This window comes from Myotis daubentonii, chromosome 1 (genome assembly GCF_963259705.1).
Source record: "Myotis daubentonii chromosome 1, mMyoDau2.1, whole genome shotgun sequence".
In the NCBI taxonomy this organism is placed as follows: Eukaryota; Metazoa; Chordata; class Mammalia; order Chiroptera; family Vespertilionidae; genus Myotis; species Myotis daubentonii.
In genome coordinates, this window is record NC_081840.1 from 218,887,534 (window position 1) to 218,904,682 (window position 17,149).

Below are 17,149 nucleotides of genomic sequence, written 5' to 3' on the forward strand. Positions count from 1 at the left end.
GAGGACACAGACAAAACAGACAGAGGAATGACCATGTGAGGACCTGGTGAGAAAGTGGCCATCTGCACGCTAAGGAGAGAAGCCTCAAAAGAAAGTGGATCTGCTAACATCTTGGACTTCTGGCCTCCAGAACTGAGGAAATAAATTGAAGCACCCAGCCTGGGGTATTTTGTCACGGCAGCCCTAGCAAACTAATATACCTCCCAGCTGTCATCAGTCTTGTCCCTTCCCATGCTCTTCTCATTCTTACGGAGGCCAAAGTGGGGTGTCGACAGTGGAGGTTCGAAACCTGGCTACATATCACAATTACTTGGTGGCTTAAAGAACACATCTACACAGGCTCCACCCCATAATCTTATAGAAGTGAGGGGGGCCCAGACGTATAACATGCATATATATATATATATATATATATATATATATATATATATATATGGAGATATAGATATAGATATAGATATAGATATAGATGTAGATGTAGATGTAGATGTAGATGTAGATGTAGATGTAGATGTAGATGTAGATATAGATATAGATATAGATATAGATATAGATGATATAGATATGGATGTGTAAAAGCTCCTCAGATGACCCTAATGTGCGGCCAGTGTTGAGAAGTACTGACCCAGAGCACAAGGTCCAGCTCGTCACGTGGCATAGGAGACACTCCTTGCCCTGATTTCTCTCTATTGCCCCAGCCTCAGCTCTCAGTCATCCCCACCTGGCCTGTCCACTCAGGAGAAACTAAGCTTTTGGCCACACTTCCTGGCCTTCCTGGGTCTCCTCTGCTTGGGGTCCTTTCTCCATGCTCACCAGCCTTTTCCCGCCTGCTGACTTCCCTCCTACTTGAACACAAGGGTCAGACTTCACCTCCTCCTCCTGACCTTCCTTTTGCTATGGGGCTTTGGAACAGGGCACCTCCCTGCCATTGCTCTTATGGTGAGTGTTGGGTACGTGGCCATAGACCTGGCTTCCCCAGTAGACTGTGAGCTCCAAGACAGGCACCTGGTCTACTCACATCAGTGGCCCCAGTGCCCAGCACTGTGCTTGACATGTAGTTGGCGCTCAGTGTCTACTGATCGGATGATGGACAGGCTGGGGGTGCAGAGCGTCCAGTCCAGTGATGAGCACAAAGGGACTGTAATTTCTTGTTGACTTTGGTGCTTTGTGATGCGACCAGTGTTTGTTGACAGCCAGTACCCAGAGCAGTGGCTGTCAACTCTGCCTCTCTTGCATTCAACACCACTTCGTATGCGGTACCCCCTGTTTGGGGAATCTTGGGTACTTGCTTTCTTGTCTCTCCATAGTTACTGACAATATTCCCTTGTTCTTACGTTAAAATCCCAAAATGTTACATTTCAACAAAGAACACACACACCCCCTATTGGGAGCCAGCCAACCATGATAGCTGATTTTAACACACACACACACATACACACACACATACACACACATTTGCAGGCAGGTGCACAATGGGGGCTCCCACAGGCCCCAGAGGAGGTTAGTGGAGGTCGCTGGTTTAAGTAGAAGCCCTGAAACGGCCCTGCACTGAGTTCCCCAGAGTCCTGACTGCACCGTCACATTTCACAGCCCCGAGAACGCGGGTGATGGGAAGGAGCAACGCTGAGGGCCTTCGCACCCAGCTGCAAAGTCGGCGGGTTTTCCTTCCATCCTCTTTTCTCTGTCTCTTTCTCCCTCCCTCTCCCCGTCCCCCACTGTTTCCTTCCCTCTCTTTTCCTCTCTTCCTTTTTTCTTCCCTTCTTTCCTTCTCTCCCTTCTTTATATTCCTCCCTCATTTTCTCCTTTCTCTCTCCCTTCCCCCCCTCCTTTCCTTTCTCTTTCTCTCTCTCTTTGAACAAATTAAGGAGGAGAAGAAGAAAAATAACTCAAAACCCAAATTCTCTAGTCGGCCAAAACACTTCTAGGTGAGAATTCCATTATTTGAGCTGCCCACGTTTCAGGAGGTTATAGGCTTGTTGCAGGTGATTGTGTCCCTGGAGTTTGAGCTGCAGCACCCGCTCATTGGCCAGACAGTTGGAAGAGAGTTAACACGAGAAAGTGGCTCGTGCCCAGGCAGGATTCCAGGACCTTCTCACTAGAGGACTTTGTGAGGGAGCTGATCAGAGCCCTGCCTTCAGACTCAAGCCAACATGGCTTCCAGGGCCAGCTCTACAATGTGACCTTCGGTTCACCTTCTGCACCTCGGTTTTTTGCTTTGTGTATAAATTAAGGACAGTGTTATTTGGGTCACAGCTCTGTTGTGAGGACTAAATGAAAAACACACACAAACCAGTTGTTAAACATCCAGCACACAGTTGGTTTCAATAAGAGGTCGTGAGCATCATTATTCTCACTGTTGCTCTTTGCTTAGTGGCCTCCCGAGTAGACATTTGGCAGGAATTAATACCTGCTGGGTTCTGAGTCCTTGCACTGTCCCTGTGCCTCAGTGCCCCAGTGCCTGAGGGACCTCTGACTCCACATGGTGACAGTGGAGAAGGCAGCTGAAAGACCTTCTCAGGAATAGGGTTGTAGGCAAGTTTGTGAATCTAAGTACTTTTTATTTGTTTTTGCTTTTTTGTTAATCGTCACCCGAGGATATTTTTCCATTGATTTTTAAAGAGAGTGGAAAGGAGGGGGAGAGACAGAGGAGAGAAACATCAATGTGAATCAGACATATTGATCGGCTGCCTCCCACACATACCCTGGCAAGGGCCAGGGATGGAGCCTGCAACCGAGGTACGTGCCCTGTACCGGAATCAAACCTGGGACTCTTCAGTCCTTGGGCCCATGCTCTATCTACTGAGCCAAACCAGCTAGGGCATAAGTACTTTTTAAAACTAACCAACAGAGAGGCCAGAAGGGAAATCATCTCCTTGTTCTCTGAGGCTTCCTTCCCAAGCTCGCCCAGATCCAATTTTCCCACCCTTTGCCCGTGGCTGTGCTGGCCTGGGAAGCCCTCCTCAGGACTCCTCGCGGCACTGCTGATAGATTCATTATGCCTAAGGGGAAGCCGTGAAACAGCGGGACCGGTTTTTTTGATAAACAGCCAAAATTTAGACTTCAAAATGAATCTTATTTTCTTCAGAGGAATCAGAGACCTGGGAGGCTGTTCACAAATTCAAACCTTTTGTGAACTTTCCCTGCGGGTTGGTCTCCAGCGCCTCCAGCACATTCCTGCGCATCCCTGAGCTAACCTACCCTCTTCTTTGCGAGGTGGATTGAATTTTTGGAAATAGCCCAAAGATATCTGAAGCTGAGCCTGCTAAATAAAAAGGATTAGTCATGCAGGATAATAACGCTTTGGGATAAAAAAAAATAAGGTTATTCTTAGAAAATATTGATTTACCTTTTTTGATGCTACGTTAATCTGGCTCTGAAATCGGAGGCACAAGAGCAGACTTCTGAACACGCTTAAGCGCTAGAAGTGGAAGTGGAATAAACGGTGGCCTCCCAAGGCAAAAGCTTCCACAGGAACAAAACTCCTCGTTTAGATACATTGGCTGTGATGCATTTGTTTAGAAAGAACTTGATCTGATGACATAGAAGAGTGGACAACCCTCACATATCAATTATTCATAGAGTTTTCCTTGAGCAATGCCTGGTTTAAGAATAACGTCCCATCTTTTGCATGCCCATATCATTTAGTTTCCTGTCTCCTTTTCTTCCTTTTCTTCTTCTCTCCCTCCCTCCCGGCCTCCCATCCTTCCTTGCTTCCTTCCTTTCTCCCTTTTTAGGCATACGTTGAAACAATTAGACTAAAAGATGATGAAATACTCAAGGTACAAACCAAAGAAGATGGGGACGTCTTTATGTGGTTGAAGCACGAAGCTATCCGAGGCAATGCGGCGGCTCAGGTAAGGATGTGGCCCACTGTCCTGAAATTCTCCGTGGTGACAGACCAGGCTATGCCATGGTAACAAAATACCCCAAACCGCAGTGGCTTTAAACAATGCTGGTTTATTCCATGCTCACACTACCTGTCCAATGGGCGTTGATATGGGCTGTGCTCTCACAGCTCCAAGGAACTCAAGCTAACAGCACAGGCTGGCTCTTGACGCCTCTTCTCAGAAAGTGGCACAAATCACTCCTCACATTTCGTTGGCCAAAGCAAGTCACTTGGTCACTCTTGACTCCAGGAGGCCTGTCATGTAGTCCTGCCCTGAACACAGAAAGTGACAGCGCCACCGTGTTTATGGCCAGTCCTAAGACCACCAGTGGACACTTCAGTGCATGAGACAGAAACAAAGAGAAGCACCTTGGGCTGCAGGAGAGATTAGATGGGCATCAGGAAGGCCGTGAACTCAGCTAGAATAATAGAAAACCATGTGCCAAGAAGATCGACCCTGTCTCTTGAACATGTCTTGTCTCTGGATGGACTTTTAAGAGGTACTAGGGAGGGCAGGGGGGCTGGAGAACGTCCCCTACCTGCCTTTTGGCCTTGATTTCACTATGAAGCTGAATCCCGGATGGGAGCGGGCTAAGGCTGATTGCCCCGAGAGGGCAGGGCCTCCTTCCCGAAAGATTTAGCTTTGGCTTCATGCTCCTGGTGAGCACAGTGTCGAGAACAGCCTCTGGGCCTGCTAGGCCAGAAGACCAGAAATGGAAAGAGAAAGGAAACAGCAGAGAATAAACACATCGACAGGCACACATTTCAGACACTCTAGTAACGGGTTTCCCACCCTCTGTAGAAGTCCTCCTAGCCTTTCAGGAGAAACTTCACTGAAAGTTGTATTTGGCGGAGAGTGGGTGGGGGAGGGGAAGGGAAAAGAAGGAGATGAGAAAAGAAGCAGAGAGAAGGCAAGACAGTCAGGGGCCCACATGGGGCCAGAATGTTAACAGACGTTGCCACTGGCTCCATTCACGGGTGTCTGTCCCCAGCCTGCACGCTTTCTAGTGCAGGAAGGAGTTCCAGTGCATAGTTCTGGAAAGGCCCATGCTAGGGCCACTTCTGGGTGCTTTAGAGCCTGCGTGAACTTTCCCAGCAATGGACACTTCTTCCTTCCTTCGTTCACTGTGTTGAGTGGTTCCTATGAGCTCTGCTGTGTGGAAGCTGAGGGGACAAGGGCAGACAAATCACATCTTGGGGTTTCTACCCCGCCCCCCCCGAGGGCTCCCAGTCTTGAGTATAATTGTGAAGCCAGCCTTGGGGACAAATGCTGGGCTAGGAGGAGATAAATGCCATAGAGGGACACCCTAACGGATAGGGATGTACAGAGGCCTCTACGCTGTTCCCTGGGCCAAGAGGGTGGGCAGTACCTCTAGAAGGGGGCTCTGGAGGAGAGGAGACAATGTGCTTGTCTTCAGCCAGCTTTGGCCCTGGGTGCCGTTGATTCCTTTATGCACATGGACGTACACACAAGCACACACACACACACTCAGATGCAGCATTTCCAACTTGTGTCAAGGACTTGCATTGACACAAGTCCACCTTTAGGGCTCTCCCACCCCCACACCCTCATCCCTGTTGGAAGATAGCAGGTGTCTACCTCATTCTTGGTTCTCGGTAGGAAAACATTCCAAGTCAGCTTTGACCTCCCACCTTTCAAAACCTTACGTTGAGCATCACACAGGAAAGTCCTTATTCTAAATTGCTCTTGTCTTGCAGCAACGCTTGGCCCAGATGTTGTTCTGGGGGCAGCAAGGCGTGGCCAAGAATCCTGAAGCGGCGATCGAGTGGTATGCCAGGGGTGCCCTGGAGACCGAGGACCCCGCGTTAATATACGACTACGCCATTGTGTTATTCAAGGTAAACATCACTCATTTTGTGCTGAAGTTGTGCCATTCTCATCACACGTCCAGAGCCATTGCCTGTAGGCATGCGTCAGATGGAGTCCAGAACTGAAGACACTTAGTGTACGCGTCTGCCACTCCTAATGGAGAGGGGTATTTGCTGGAAGGGCCGTACCCTGGTCTTGTTTTTAGTCATTAGTCTTATGTTTGGCACCTGGATTCTCTTTGCTTTTGCCAGAGCTGTGGCATTCTGGAGGAGACACCCCATGTTTTATGGATTGGAATGTGGCCGCCAGCCCCCAAGGAGCTGCAATTTTGCCAGCAGGCAGCATCGTCACTAAATTACAGCATAAAGTGTGTGTTTGGGCGGCCTCCCAGCAGCCCTGTTGATCAAACGAAGATCTTGGTTTTAAGCCATAGGAGAAGAGGGGGACAAGTGGGCCGAGCGTTAGCCCAGGACACAGGATGGAGTTCAAGTCCCTCTTCTCCTGTGTCCTTAGAGTTAGTTACCTGATCTCATGGGACAACAGTGAATTAAATACCATGATGAATGGGCCTTGAGAACCATAAAGCACTGTGTGTTTTATACAAAACAATAATAGTTCACAGTGATGGAGCATTTATTACCTGATTTACATGTATGAACGCATTTAATCCCCACAGCAACCTTGCAAGGTAGGCACTGTGGTGTATTATTCTTGCTGCTTATGTATATGGTAACAGGGGCACAGAAAGGCTTTGTAACTCACCCACCCAAGGTCACACAACTGCTACATTTCAAACCTGGGACTGGGACCCAGGCAATCTCCCCCCAGACACAGAGACATCAGTTCACCAGTCTGGGAAAAATGAAAAGCTGTTGGCCCCGGTAAGGAAAACCTTAGACCCTGTGTCCATGCCCAAAGGAAGCAGCTGCCCCCCAGATAGCAAGTGTCTTCACACAAAGCCGTAGATTCATGCGGCCAGGCCCACCTCCAGAACCACAGCTGTGGCCACTCGCTGATTAACAACCAGGACTTTTCTACGTGTCTAACCTTCCAAAGCTTTAAAACCTATTGGTTGTTATGGTTTCCAAATTTATAGCCTGGACTTTCTCTTTCCAGTTGTCAGATCAACATAGAAATGGTTTGACTCTTAGCCATATGCCAATACATTCATGTATTTGTTCAATAAACACTCATTCAGGACTGACAAAATGCCAGGCTCTGGGCTGGATGGAGGGACATATGGATGCATGAGCCACGTTCCTGACCTCCAGGGGCTCATGCACGGATGGGGAAGGCAGGAGAGACCAGCACAGAGGAGAGGCACTTGTCCAGCAGAGTTGGGGCTGGCCACTGCCCAGAGTGCATGATTCGGACCTTACTTCTGCCCACCAGGAACTCACAATCTATAGAGAGAGGCAGACATATAAATAAATTACTCTGCAGGTGACAATGTTTCTCCGGGGTTTAATTTCCCAACGCTTAAAGCTTTTTTGATTTTCCTGCATTTTAACTGAGTTATTCCTAAGTGGGACGAGGGAATCCCTTGATCAGCAATTAAAGGAAGATTTTTAACTCTGTCCAGAAGGTCTCTTTAAGTGTATTCCATGCGAAAATCCCCATACAGAAAACGGGCTTTCCAAATGGGAAGTGCAGTAAGGTGCACTTGGCTCATTGTATTGTGTGGGTGTCTGGCTGATCGTAGTCAAGGACGGCGCCATGCCAGTGGCTGTGGTTTGCCCACGACAGCCAAGTCCATCCCACTTTGCTTCCAGGGAAGATGGCGCTTTGACGTTCACCGCATAACTGTCCTCAATGAATTCATTCGGTGAATATTACTGGGCACTTACTACGTACCAGGACTTTACAGTTCTCTCACTTAGCTCCTCCCAATACTACTCAGATTCCAGTATAATAAGTAGTCGTTGTGCACGACATTATCCCAGTTCTGATTAAGTAACAAATATACTGGGAAATCCAGGACCTAGAAGTCAGAGTGCCTGGGTTCTAGTTGCAGATCTAACTGTGGGTTTTCGGATAAGTCAGCCTCTCTGAGCCCCAGTTTTATTTCTTCAAAATAAAGAAGATGGAAAAGATCAACTTTGGCTTCCACATTCTGTGATTCTGGTGCTTTCTCAGAAGTCAAAAAAGGTTGTGCCATTGGCATCTCCAGTTATTCCAAGTAGCCTCATGTCCCCTTCCCCCTCCTGTCCCTCCTTAATTAAATGAAGCAATGGTGCACTTCTGAAAAATATTTTCATCCTCCACTTTGCTTCAGCTCATCGGTTTTACTAAATAGGTAAGTTAAAGTCTAATAGAAACGTGGTGTGTATAATTTAACCTGCAGCTGGAGTCACAGTTTTATTTTGGGTCCTGAGAAATACAGAGACAAGCATAGTCTGCGTGTTTTCGGTGTCCTGCGAGGAGGTTACGAATCATTATACTTTCTCAGCACAGAGCTGAAACGTACAGGGGGAAATGCGGTGTGGGGTTCTAAGCAAGGGCTCTGGAGCCCGCTGGCCTGGGTTCGAATCCTGACTCTACGTCTCACTCGCTGTGTGACTGTGGGCAGGTCTCTCAGATGAGAATGACAGCCGCACCTTGGCGGGGTTGCTGTGAGGGTTGAAGATGATGGGACAGTGCTTGACCCTCGTTAATTAACACAGGAATGTTTACTAGTGCTGTCTCCTTTACTATAGAGCTAAGTGTTTAATTAGAGTTAAAAGTGAGATTCATTGCAAAGCCTGCTCACCTCATATTATCTGTGACCCCATCTACCACTCTGAGGGGCATGTGTGGGGGGGAGGGGTGTCCATAACAGACTCTGAGTGAGTTTGCTCTCTTTGCCTGCCATCCTCCTTGTCAGAGCCATGTCAAGAGAGACCTAAGGGAACCCCTTGCCCCCCAATCTCATTCTCAGATCCACCATTTCCCCACAGGGTCCTGCAGACAGCTCAGCACAGTCCCACGGAGGTCCTCTCTTGTAATAAGAACTTCAAAGCTGTTTCTCTCTATGGTGTACAAAACACCTCGGCTGGGAAAACTTGATTTTACTGGAGGAACCTTGTTCGTTTCTGTCAGTGTCTGACACAGCCAATTCCAAGGGTCCTTACTCCTTCAGAGAAGTTCTCAAGCTGGTTCTGAAGCCACATGTCCCACCCTGGGGACTCCGGTGAGGACCTCGGGGGTTGCAGATGGCAGCCTAATAACTCTTTCCTGTTGGACACACATCAAGTGCTTTGTCTGGCTGCAAACTAGGTGATCCCCAGAGAAACACATCCAGGATGACCACACTCATTCAACCTCATTCCCAGCCTCTCCCAGCAGCACCTGTGGGCTGACAGGCATGCCTGTCACTCGATGATAAATGGGGGCTTTTGTATGGATGCTGAGCTGGGAGGCTGAGGTTTGTTGCCTCTGCTCCACAGATATGAGCAAGATGATGGTGATGATGATGATGTACAGCACTGCTTATAGAAACCTTTAAGATGGGATTTATAATTCAGAAGGCTTGGGGTTGTTTTTTTTTTAAAGTATTTTGTATCAAACACCAATGTATCTGTGTGATATTTTTGAGTGCACGCTGAGTTTCTTTTCTTAGTAATCTTTGCTGTTTATCATTGTTTAGGGTCAAGGAGTGAAAAAGAACAGACGGCTCGCCTTGGAGCTGATGAAGAAAGCAGCTTCCAAGGTAACACTTTAGCATATTGTCAGAGGAAAACATTCGCCCCACACACACCCATTGGGGAGAGGAAATGGCCAGCGTCTCCCCACAAAGCCCCAAGGTAGAAATGGGGTGGGGAGGGAGGGCTCGCGAGCATTGCAACATTAGTCATTTTTGAGCTACACACATACAGAAACCCGCTACAATGGGGACGGCAGCATTCAAAAGCGGAATTCACCTGCAGTCAATAGAATTCAGGCCGATTTTGTTTGAAGGCTAAAATTATAATCAAGGCTGCCCATAACAAGCAGCAGGGGCTCCTTGAAAGTGAATGGATATAAATGCCATTGAATTAGGGAAACCAAAAGCCTAATTCCCTGAAGGTTAACCCTGTCATGGCCAATGCCCACTTGCTTGAATAACGGGGCTGTTTATCAAGGTTAGTGCTGAGTTTAGGAATTACTTTGCTTTTGTCACTATTTACTCTTCAATGTTGTCATCAAGCCAGCTACTTGCAATATAGAACTACAGAATGGGGGTTAGGATGTCCCTCGTTGAGGGGACACACACACACACACACACACACACACGCGCGCGCGCATACATATCCCTACATGGAAACATATGCCCGATGCGTGCCCACCCACACATGTATACTCATGCACATGCATATAGATTTGCAAATAAATGGACTTGTAGAAACCACAACCTTACCAGGCCCTTGATAGCCCTTCTGGCTCTTGACTGTTTCTCTATCCCCGAGGCCGCTCGTGTTGGCCTCTCATGAAGACTCCTGCAGGAACCAGGCTGCTCTTCCTCACTTCCTTTCTGTAGGGAGCTCCAAGTTCCTGTGTTTCTGTAGCCCTGGAAGTGAGGGCATGGAGTGAGCGAGCCAGGAGGCTCTCCTCCACCTTTGTGGTGGCAAGAGGGTATAGGACCCAGGAGCAGGGAACCCCCCAGAGTGCACAGCAGCTCCTGACCCCAGCGCAGGAGCAGGGAACCCCCCCCCCCCGGAGTGCACACCTGCTCCTGACCCCAGCACAGGAGCAGGGAACCCCCCAGAGTGCATAGCAGCTCCTGACCCCAGCACAGGAGCAGGGAACCACCCAGAGTGCACACCTGCTCCTGACCCCAGTGCTGGTCATGGGAGGCACCAGTTTCAGAGCACCCTAAAGTGGGGCAGTGGGGGCTTTCCTGGCAGGTGTGAAATTTGCATCTCTGTGGCCACTCTGGCAGAGCACTGGTATCTGATGTGCTCTATTTTGGGTGTATTTTAGCCAGACTGAGATGAGCATTGAGGGAATTGCCGTTTTATGGCCTGGAGTAGTCACATCCTTTAAAAATGTTGAGTGAGTCTCACTCATTCCCTCTGCCGGGAGTTACTCAGCCCCTACTCTGCATCAGACACTGTAGTGCTGGTTGCACCTAGTTTGGTGTTTTGGAATTAGCCAAAAATCACTTGGAGGCAGACCTGTTGACCGAGCAGTAAATGTCCGGAACAAGGGATGAGTAAGAAATCAAATAAGCCCTACCTGGATAGAGCGAGCATCGGCCTGTGCACTGACGGGTCCCAGGTTCGATTCTGATCAAGGCACATGCCCAGGTTGCGGGCTTGATCCCCAGTAGGGGGTGTGCAGAAGGCAGCTGATCAATGATTCTCTCTCATCATTGATGTTTCTAGTTCTCTCTCCCTCACCTTTCTTATCTGAAATCAATAAGAATATTTTAAAAAATAAAATAAAAGATTTCTTGCGGGGCTCTTGCATTGGGTCCAAAGACAATGCCTAAAGGAGTCCTGCGGGCATTGGGGTGATGGCAGGTACCTGTGAATGAGCCTGTGGCCTCTGGAGGAAAGCACTGCAAAGCCGTGTGGGTGTGCCCGTCTGTGGGTCTGTCCAGAGCTGGCGCCTGCCTCTTTATACTACGGCCTGGTCTATGACGTCATTGAAATGCACGAGTTCTGCAAGGCCCATCGGGAGCCTGCCTTGCCCCTGGGACTGTGCGAGGCTCAAGAAGAAATGAGTGGATCCACGGGACGGACTCTTTCCCGAGCGTCAGCTGTCCAGGGACCCGCCAACCTGAACCACCTCTGCATCCTCAGGGTGTCAGGTCTGGGTTCCATTTTGTTGAGCATCTACATCCGAGGGTGGCTTTGGCTCATCGGTCAGATACTTTGTTGAGCACTGACTCTGTGCCAAGCGCTAATATAAGTGCCTGGAATATGGCACACAGGCCCTTGCCCTCATGGAGCTTCCATTTGATGGGCTTTGTTCACTTCTTTCTCTTGGTCTTCTTGGCCCCCGGATTCCACATGAGGACCAGGAGGGGTAGCCTTTGGGAGCTATGAAGACAGAAAAGGCTGCAGGCTAGGATCTTAGCATCTACTGTTAAGGGACACCTGGTCTTTGCTTGTGAAAAGGGAGGTGAAAGAGATTTGGTTCCACACTTGCTCTCACTTAGCAAGTCTTGCAGATGCGAGGGCACTGTTTGCCCCCTCTCCTTTCCCCCCTGCTTGTTCACGATCTCATGGGTCTGGCAGGAAGGGAGGAATGAGCGCCCTATGCCCAGGTTTGCACACACACCACTGCAGGCACCTGAGCCTTCAACGAGCAGGCTGGAGGCTGCCAGTGGAAGCAGGAGGGAGCCCTGGGGAGAGCAGAGGCCACCTGAGAGTATAACTCAGCAAGAACAAGGAGGCTCGAGGCTAGAGTCACAAACCAGCCCTTCCCTGGTACCAGCCCTTCCCTGGTACCAGCCCCAGTTCAGACTCAGTTCTGAAATCCTCCTCCCTCTTTCCCACCCTTCCCTCGGCCTCAGCCCCGAACTGGGACGCTAAGCAGTCACAAAGCACCTGTGCTTAGAAAGTAGGCTGCCACAGCTGCTTCCTTCAGAGGGTTTGTTGGTGTTCAGGACAGTCACCAACGGATGGGCAGATCGGTCACCTGGAAACCGTCCCCGCCAGGGCAGGTTGCAGCCGCCTGGTGCAGTCGAGCGCTCATGGATGTCAAGGGCAGCGTTGCTACTGCAGGACAATAAGAGGCTTTTGCAGACAAGGGCATCATGTCAAAGCCCAGAGGAGCCGATTGATGATTCGGGGCTAGCGTCACTGCTGAGCTGGAAGGCAGGAATTCCAGTGGCAGCCGCCACCTGGGAAGACTCTGAATCGGGCTCATGTGTTCTAAGCACTCAGCTTTTCTTTCATGCCATCTGCCCAAAAAAGAGACTGGAGAGGTTTCGTTTAGACTCGTGCAGAATGCTCTCACAACAATTGATTCTCTTTAGGTTTCATTAAAAAAAACAAATAAATAACAATTCTTTCTTGTTTTCCTAAAATCCAGGGATTGCATCAGGCAGTCAATGGTCTAGGATGGTATTACCACAAATTCAAGAAAAATTATGTCAAAGCGGCCAAGTACTGGTTAAAAGCAGAAGAAATGGGGAACCCAGACGCGTCATACAATCTTGGGGTCCTGTACTTGGATGGCGTTTTCCCAGGAGTTCCTGGGAAGAATCAGGTGAGTAAGACTTGAGACAAACTGGGCAGCTGGTCAGTCCCTCGTTCATGACGCCCCCAGTCCAGACAAGGCCCCATGGGTGGTACAGACACAATCCAACACACAGATCACGTTCTCGAGAGGCGAAAAGGTCCAGTTAGAAAGGTAGATAGTGAAGAGCAAAGGATGGCATTTAGCCAGGTACCAAGAGTGTGCTAATTTATCCAACCGGAACAGTTCTGGAAAGGGGAAACGTTGAAGACCAAAGCAGTCAGGAAGGCTTCCTGGAGGAGGAAGGCTTGAACTGATGAGAGAGGGGGAGATGACACAAGGTGAGAACGTGCAAGAAACCGAGACAGTGTAGAGATTGAAGAGAGCTGGAAGAGAGTTGGCTTCTGGTAGGGTGGCCTGATCTAACCGGTTTGGCTCAGTGGATAGAGCGTTGGCCTGTGGACTGAAAGGTCCCAGGTTCAATTCCGGTCAAGGGCATGTACCTTGGTTGTGGGTACATCCCCAGTGGGGGGTGTGCAGGAGGCAGCTGATTGATGTTTCTCTCTCATCGATGTTTCTAACTCTCTATCTCTCTCCCTTCCTCTCTGTAAAGAATCAATAAAATATATTTTTTAAAAAATAAATAAATAAAAATAATGAAAATGACAGTTATCATCTTTAGTGTTTGTTGAGCACTTCTCTGTGCCAGACACTCACAAAGGGTTTAAATGCGCAGTCCCATATCATCCTAACTACCTCTGAAATAGTTACTATTAAGTCCATTTTACAGAATAATCAACTAAGGCTCTGAAATGTATGTAACAGCATCATACACTTCTTGGATTCAGGACCTGGATCCCTATGTAACATGGAAACCCCTCATTATCCTATATAATAAAAGGCTAATATGCAAATTGACCAAACAGCGGAACCCGGTTGCTATGATGCACACTGACCATCAGGGGGCAGATGCTCAATGCAGGAGCTGCTCCCTGGTGGTCAGTGTGCTCCCACAGGGGAGTGCTGCTCAGCCACAAGCCTGGCTGACAGCTGGCAAGCACAGTGGCGGTGGCAGAGCCTCTCCCGCCTCTGCAGCAGTGCTAAGGATGTTCGACTGTGGGACATCCCCCAAGGGCTCCCGGACTGCTAAAGGGTGCAGACCGGGCTGAGGGACCCTTCCCCCCCACACACACCCCAGTGCACAAATGTCATGCACTGGGCCTCTAGTTAATAATAATATTGATGATGATAATAATCATCTGAGTACCATTATATTTAACAAGGTTCATTAAACACCCACCCTGTGCCAGGTGCTCTTCCAGGCACGGGCATACAGCAGCAGACAGAACAGTCTCTGCTCTTAGGAAGTTTACACTACATTGGGGGAGAAAGGCAATAGACTATTAAATATATAATATGAGGTTGTTATGGGGAGAAATAAAGCAGGAGAAGGAGAACAGGGAGGGTGGAGGTTGGGGGATGTTATTTTATAGAGGAGATCAGAGAAGGTTTCTCTAATAATGTGACATTGGACAGGCTCCAAAAGGAATCTTGTGGATATCTGGGAGAACATTCCAGAAAGAGGGAACAGCCAGGGTAAAAGCTCTGAGAAGTTCCAGGAACAGCAGGGAGGCCAGACTTGTAGAAGCAGAAGGCAGAGGAGATGGGGAGGTGGGAGATAGGTCTGGAAGGCAGATGCCCAGGTCATTGTGATGACTCAGCTGCTCAGAGCAAGATGGGAAAGCACGGGGCAGCTTTGACTTGGGCAGGATGTGCTGTTTTTAAAAGGCTCGATCCTAGCAGAGACTAAGCTTACAGGACACAAGAGAGGGAACGGGGTTAAGCATTGAATCCAAATGAGAAAGGATGGGCAATATCTCAAGAGGGGCTGCGATGTGACTGGATTCTGGATATAGTTTGAAGGTCAAGGTACGGGATTCGCTGATGATTGCATATGAGGTGTGAGAGGGAGAGGAGTCAGGACAACCCTGGAGCACATGGCCTTTATTGAGCTGGAAAGAATGGAGGGGCCATTTATGGGATGGGCAGCAGCAGATCTGGGGGTAGGGAATCAGATGATTTTTCATGAAGCTCCATGCTAATTCTGGAGAATTTGTTTTCTCATTTAATCCTCACAACAACCTATCAGACGCCACATTTTTTTAAATATGTGTATTTTTATTGATTTCAGAGGGGAAGGGAGAGGGAGAGAGAGAAACATCAATGATGAGAGAGAATCATTGATCAGCTGCCTCCTGCATGCCCCACACTGGGGATGGAGCCCACAACCTGGGCAAATGCTGGAATCAGAAATCAAACCGTGACTTCTTGGTTCCTAGGTCGACGCTCAACCATTGAGCCATGCCGGCCTGGCAACACATTTTTTAGTTGAATAAAATCTCTGAGGTGGAGAGATTAATATGCCCAAGGTCACTCGCTAGTAAGGAACAGAACTGGGATTTGAACCCAAGCCTGTCTGACTCCAAAACCCATGCTTAAAAATGTCAGCTCACTGCCTCAGGAAAATAATAGTAATTAGCGGAGCATATATCTAAGTGTTTTATTCTTTTCCTCTACCTCTCTCTGACTACATGTGAGGCTGTATATTTTTATGCATTGCAAGAATCCTCCCACACATCTGAGAGTGTGGGGTTTTTTATTGTCATTTTCTAATTCTCACTTTCCTCCTGGAAATGCAGTTTTTGTGCATGAGTTTGAAGAAAGGTCTTAAGCAAGGTTAGGGACGCAAATGCCTGAATTTTCGCCTGGTGTGACTTCTGATACAGTCTTCTATCTTGTTGGCAGGGGTTATGTGAGGATCAAATGAGGTGACAATGACATTCCTAGTTACATGTCGTCGTCTTACTTCCTTGGCCAGCCTCATCAACAGAATATCACTGTCTTCTGTGACTGGCTGTCTTACTTGACTTGGTTTCCTTAAAGATGTCAGAAGAGATAAGCCTGTGATAATACCTTGGCTCCGGTGAAATCAGCCCAGCCAGGGAGACTCCACAACAAGGAGACTAACGTTTGCTCATCTCTCTTCACAGACTTTAGCTGGAGAATATTTCCATAAGGCTGCGCAAGGCGGGCACATCGAAGGAACCTTGTGGTGTTCTCTCTACTATATAACAGGCAACCTGGAGACGTTCCCCAGAGACCCCGAGAAGGCTGTTGTGTAAGAATCTAGCAGATGTTGCTGTGAAGGGAAGGCTATCCACAGGAGTCCCCCCCTTCTCCTTCAGAGATATGTCCACAACCCCCAGGTGGATGCCTGAAACTACAGATAGTACCGAGCCCTGTAGATACTGTGTGTTTTTTCCTACACTTACAGACCTTTTCACTTAAAGGAAGCACATTACAGCTTCTCTTTGGCATATCTGAATTGCCAGCATCACGACTCTTGTGCTTTGGAGCCATTATTAAGGAAAATAAGGGTGACCTGAGCACAAGCACGGTGATCCTGCAATAGCCGATCTGATAACCGGACAGCTACTCAGTGACTGACAGGTGGGGAAGTGTCTACAGTGTGGAGACGCTGCACAAAGGGATGAGTCACATCCCGGGCAAGACAGAGTGGGATGGCTCGAGATTTCATCGTGATACTCAGAATGGCACACAATTCAGAACTATGAGTTGTTATTTCTGGAATTTTTATTTAATATTTTTGGACCATAGTTGGCCATAGGCAACTAAAACCTTGGAAAGTGAAACTGCAAATAGAGGGGACTGCAGTACTATATTCACTGTGCCTGGGAGAAGAGGTCCTCTTTTGTTTTTGTTTTTCTTTAAAAATTTTATTTTATTTTAAATTTTATTGATTTTTTACAGAGAGAAAGGGAGAGGGATAGAGAGTTAGAAACATCAATGAGAAAGAAACATCTGTCAGCTGCCTCCTGCACACCCCCAACTGGGGCTGTGCCCACAACCAAGGTACATGCCCTTGACCGGAATCGAACCTGGCACCCTTCAGTCTGCAGGTTGATGCTCTATCCACTGAGCCAAACCGGTCAGGGCAAAATTTTATTTTTATATTGGGTTCCAGTCAAGATGGCAGAGTAGAAGGAAAAAATAAGACTTCTTAATAATAAAAAAGGAAAAAACAATTTAATTTTTATCGGTTTAAAAACTGATAGAGTTCACATAGTTTAAAGTTCCAAATAATTTGACAAGACAAAAATAAAAAGAATTTAATAAAAAATAGAAAATAATTTGATAAGAAAAAACAACACAGGAAATCTCTGCCTATACCACACCAGACTTTTTTCTGATCCCAAAAATAAATC

General features: G+C 48.0%; 1 protein-coding gene across 2 annotated transcripts in view; it reads left to right on the forward strand.

Moving 5' to 3' along the window:
- SEL1L3 (SEL1L family member 3) overlaps window positions 1-17,149 on the forward strand; it is a 106,532-nt gene that overhangs the window by 60,433 nt on the left and 28,950 nt on the right. For both annotated transcript variants that reach the window (XM_059674064.1, XM_059674074.1), the window contains exons 12-16: window positions 3,735-3,854; window positions 5,606-5,746; window positions 9,343-9,405; window positions 12,717-12,893; window positions 15,914-16,041. In XM_059674064.1, the coding sequence (XP_059530047.1) occupies window positions 3,735-3,854; window positions 5,606-5,746; window positions 9,343-9,405; window positions 12,717-12,893; window positions 15,914-16,041 (629 nt within the window). The remainder of the gene's footprint in view (window positions 1-3,734; window positions 3,855-5,605; window positions 5,747-9,342; window positions 9,406-12,716; window positions 12,894-15,913; window positions 16,042-17,149) is intronic.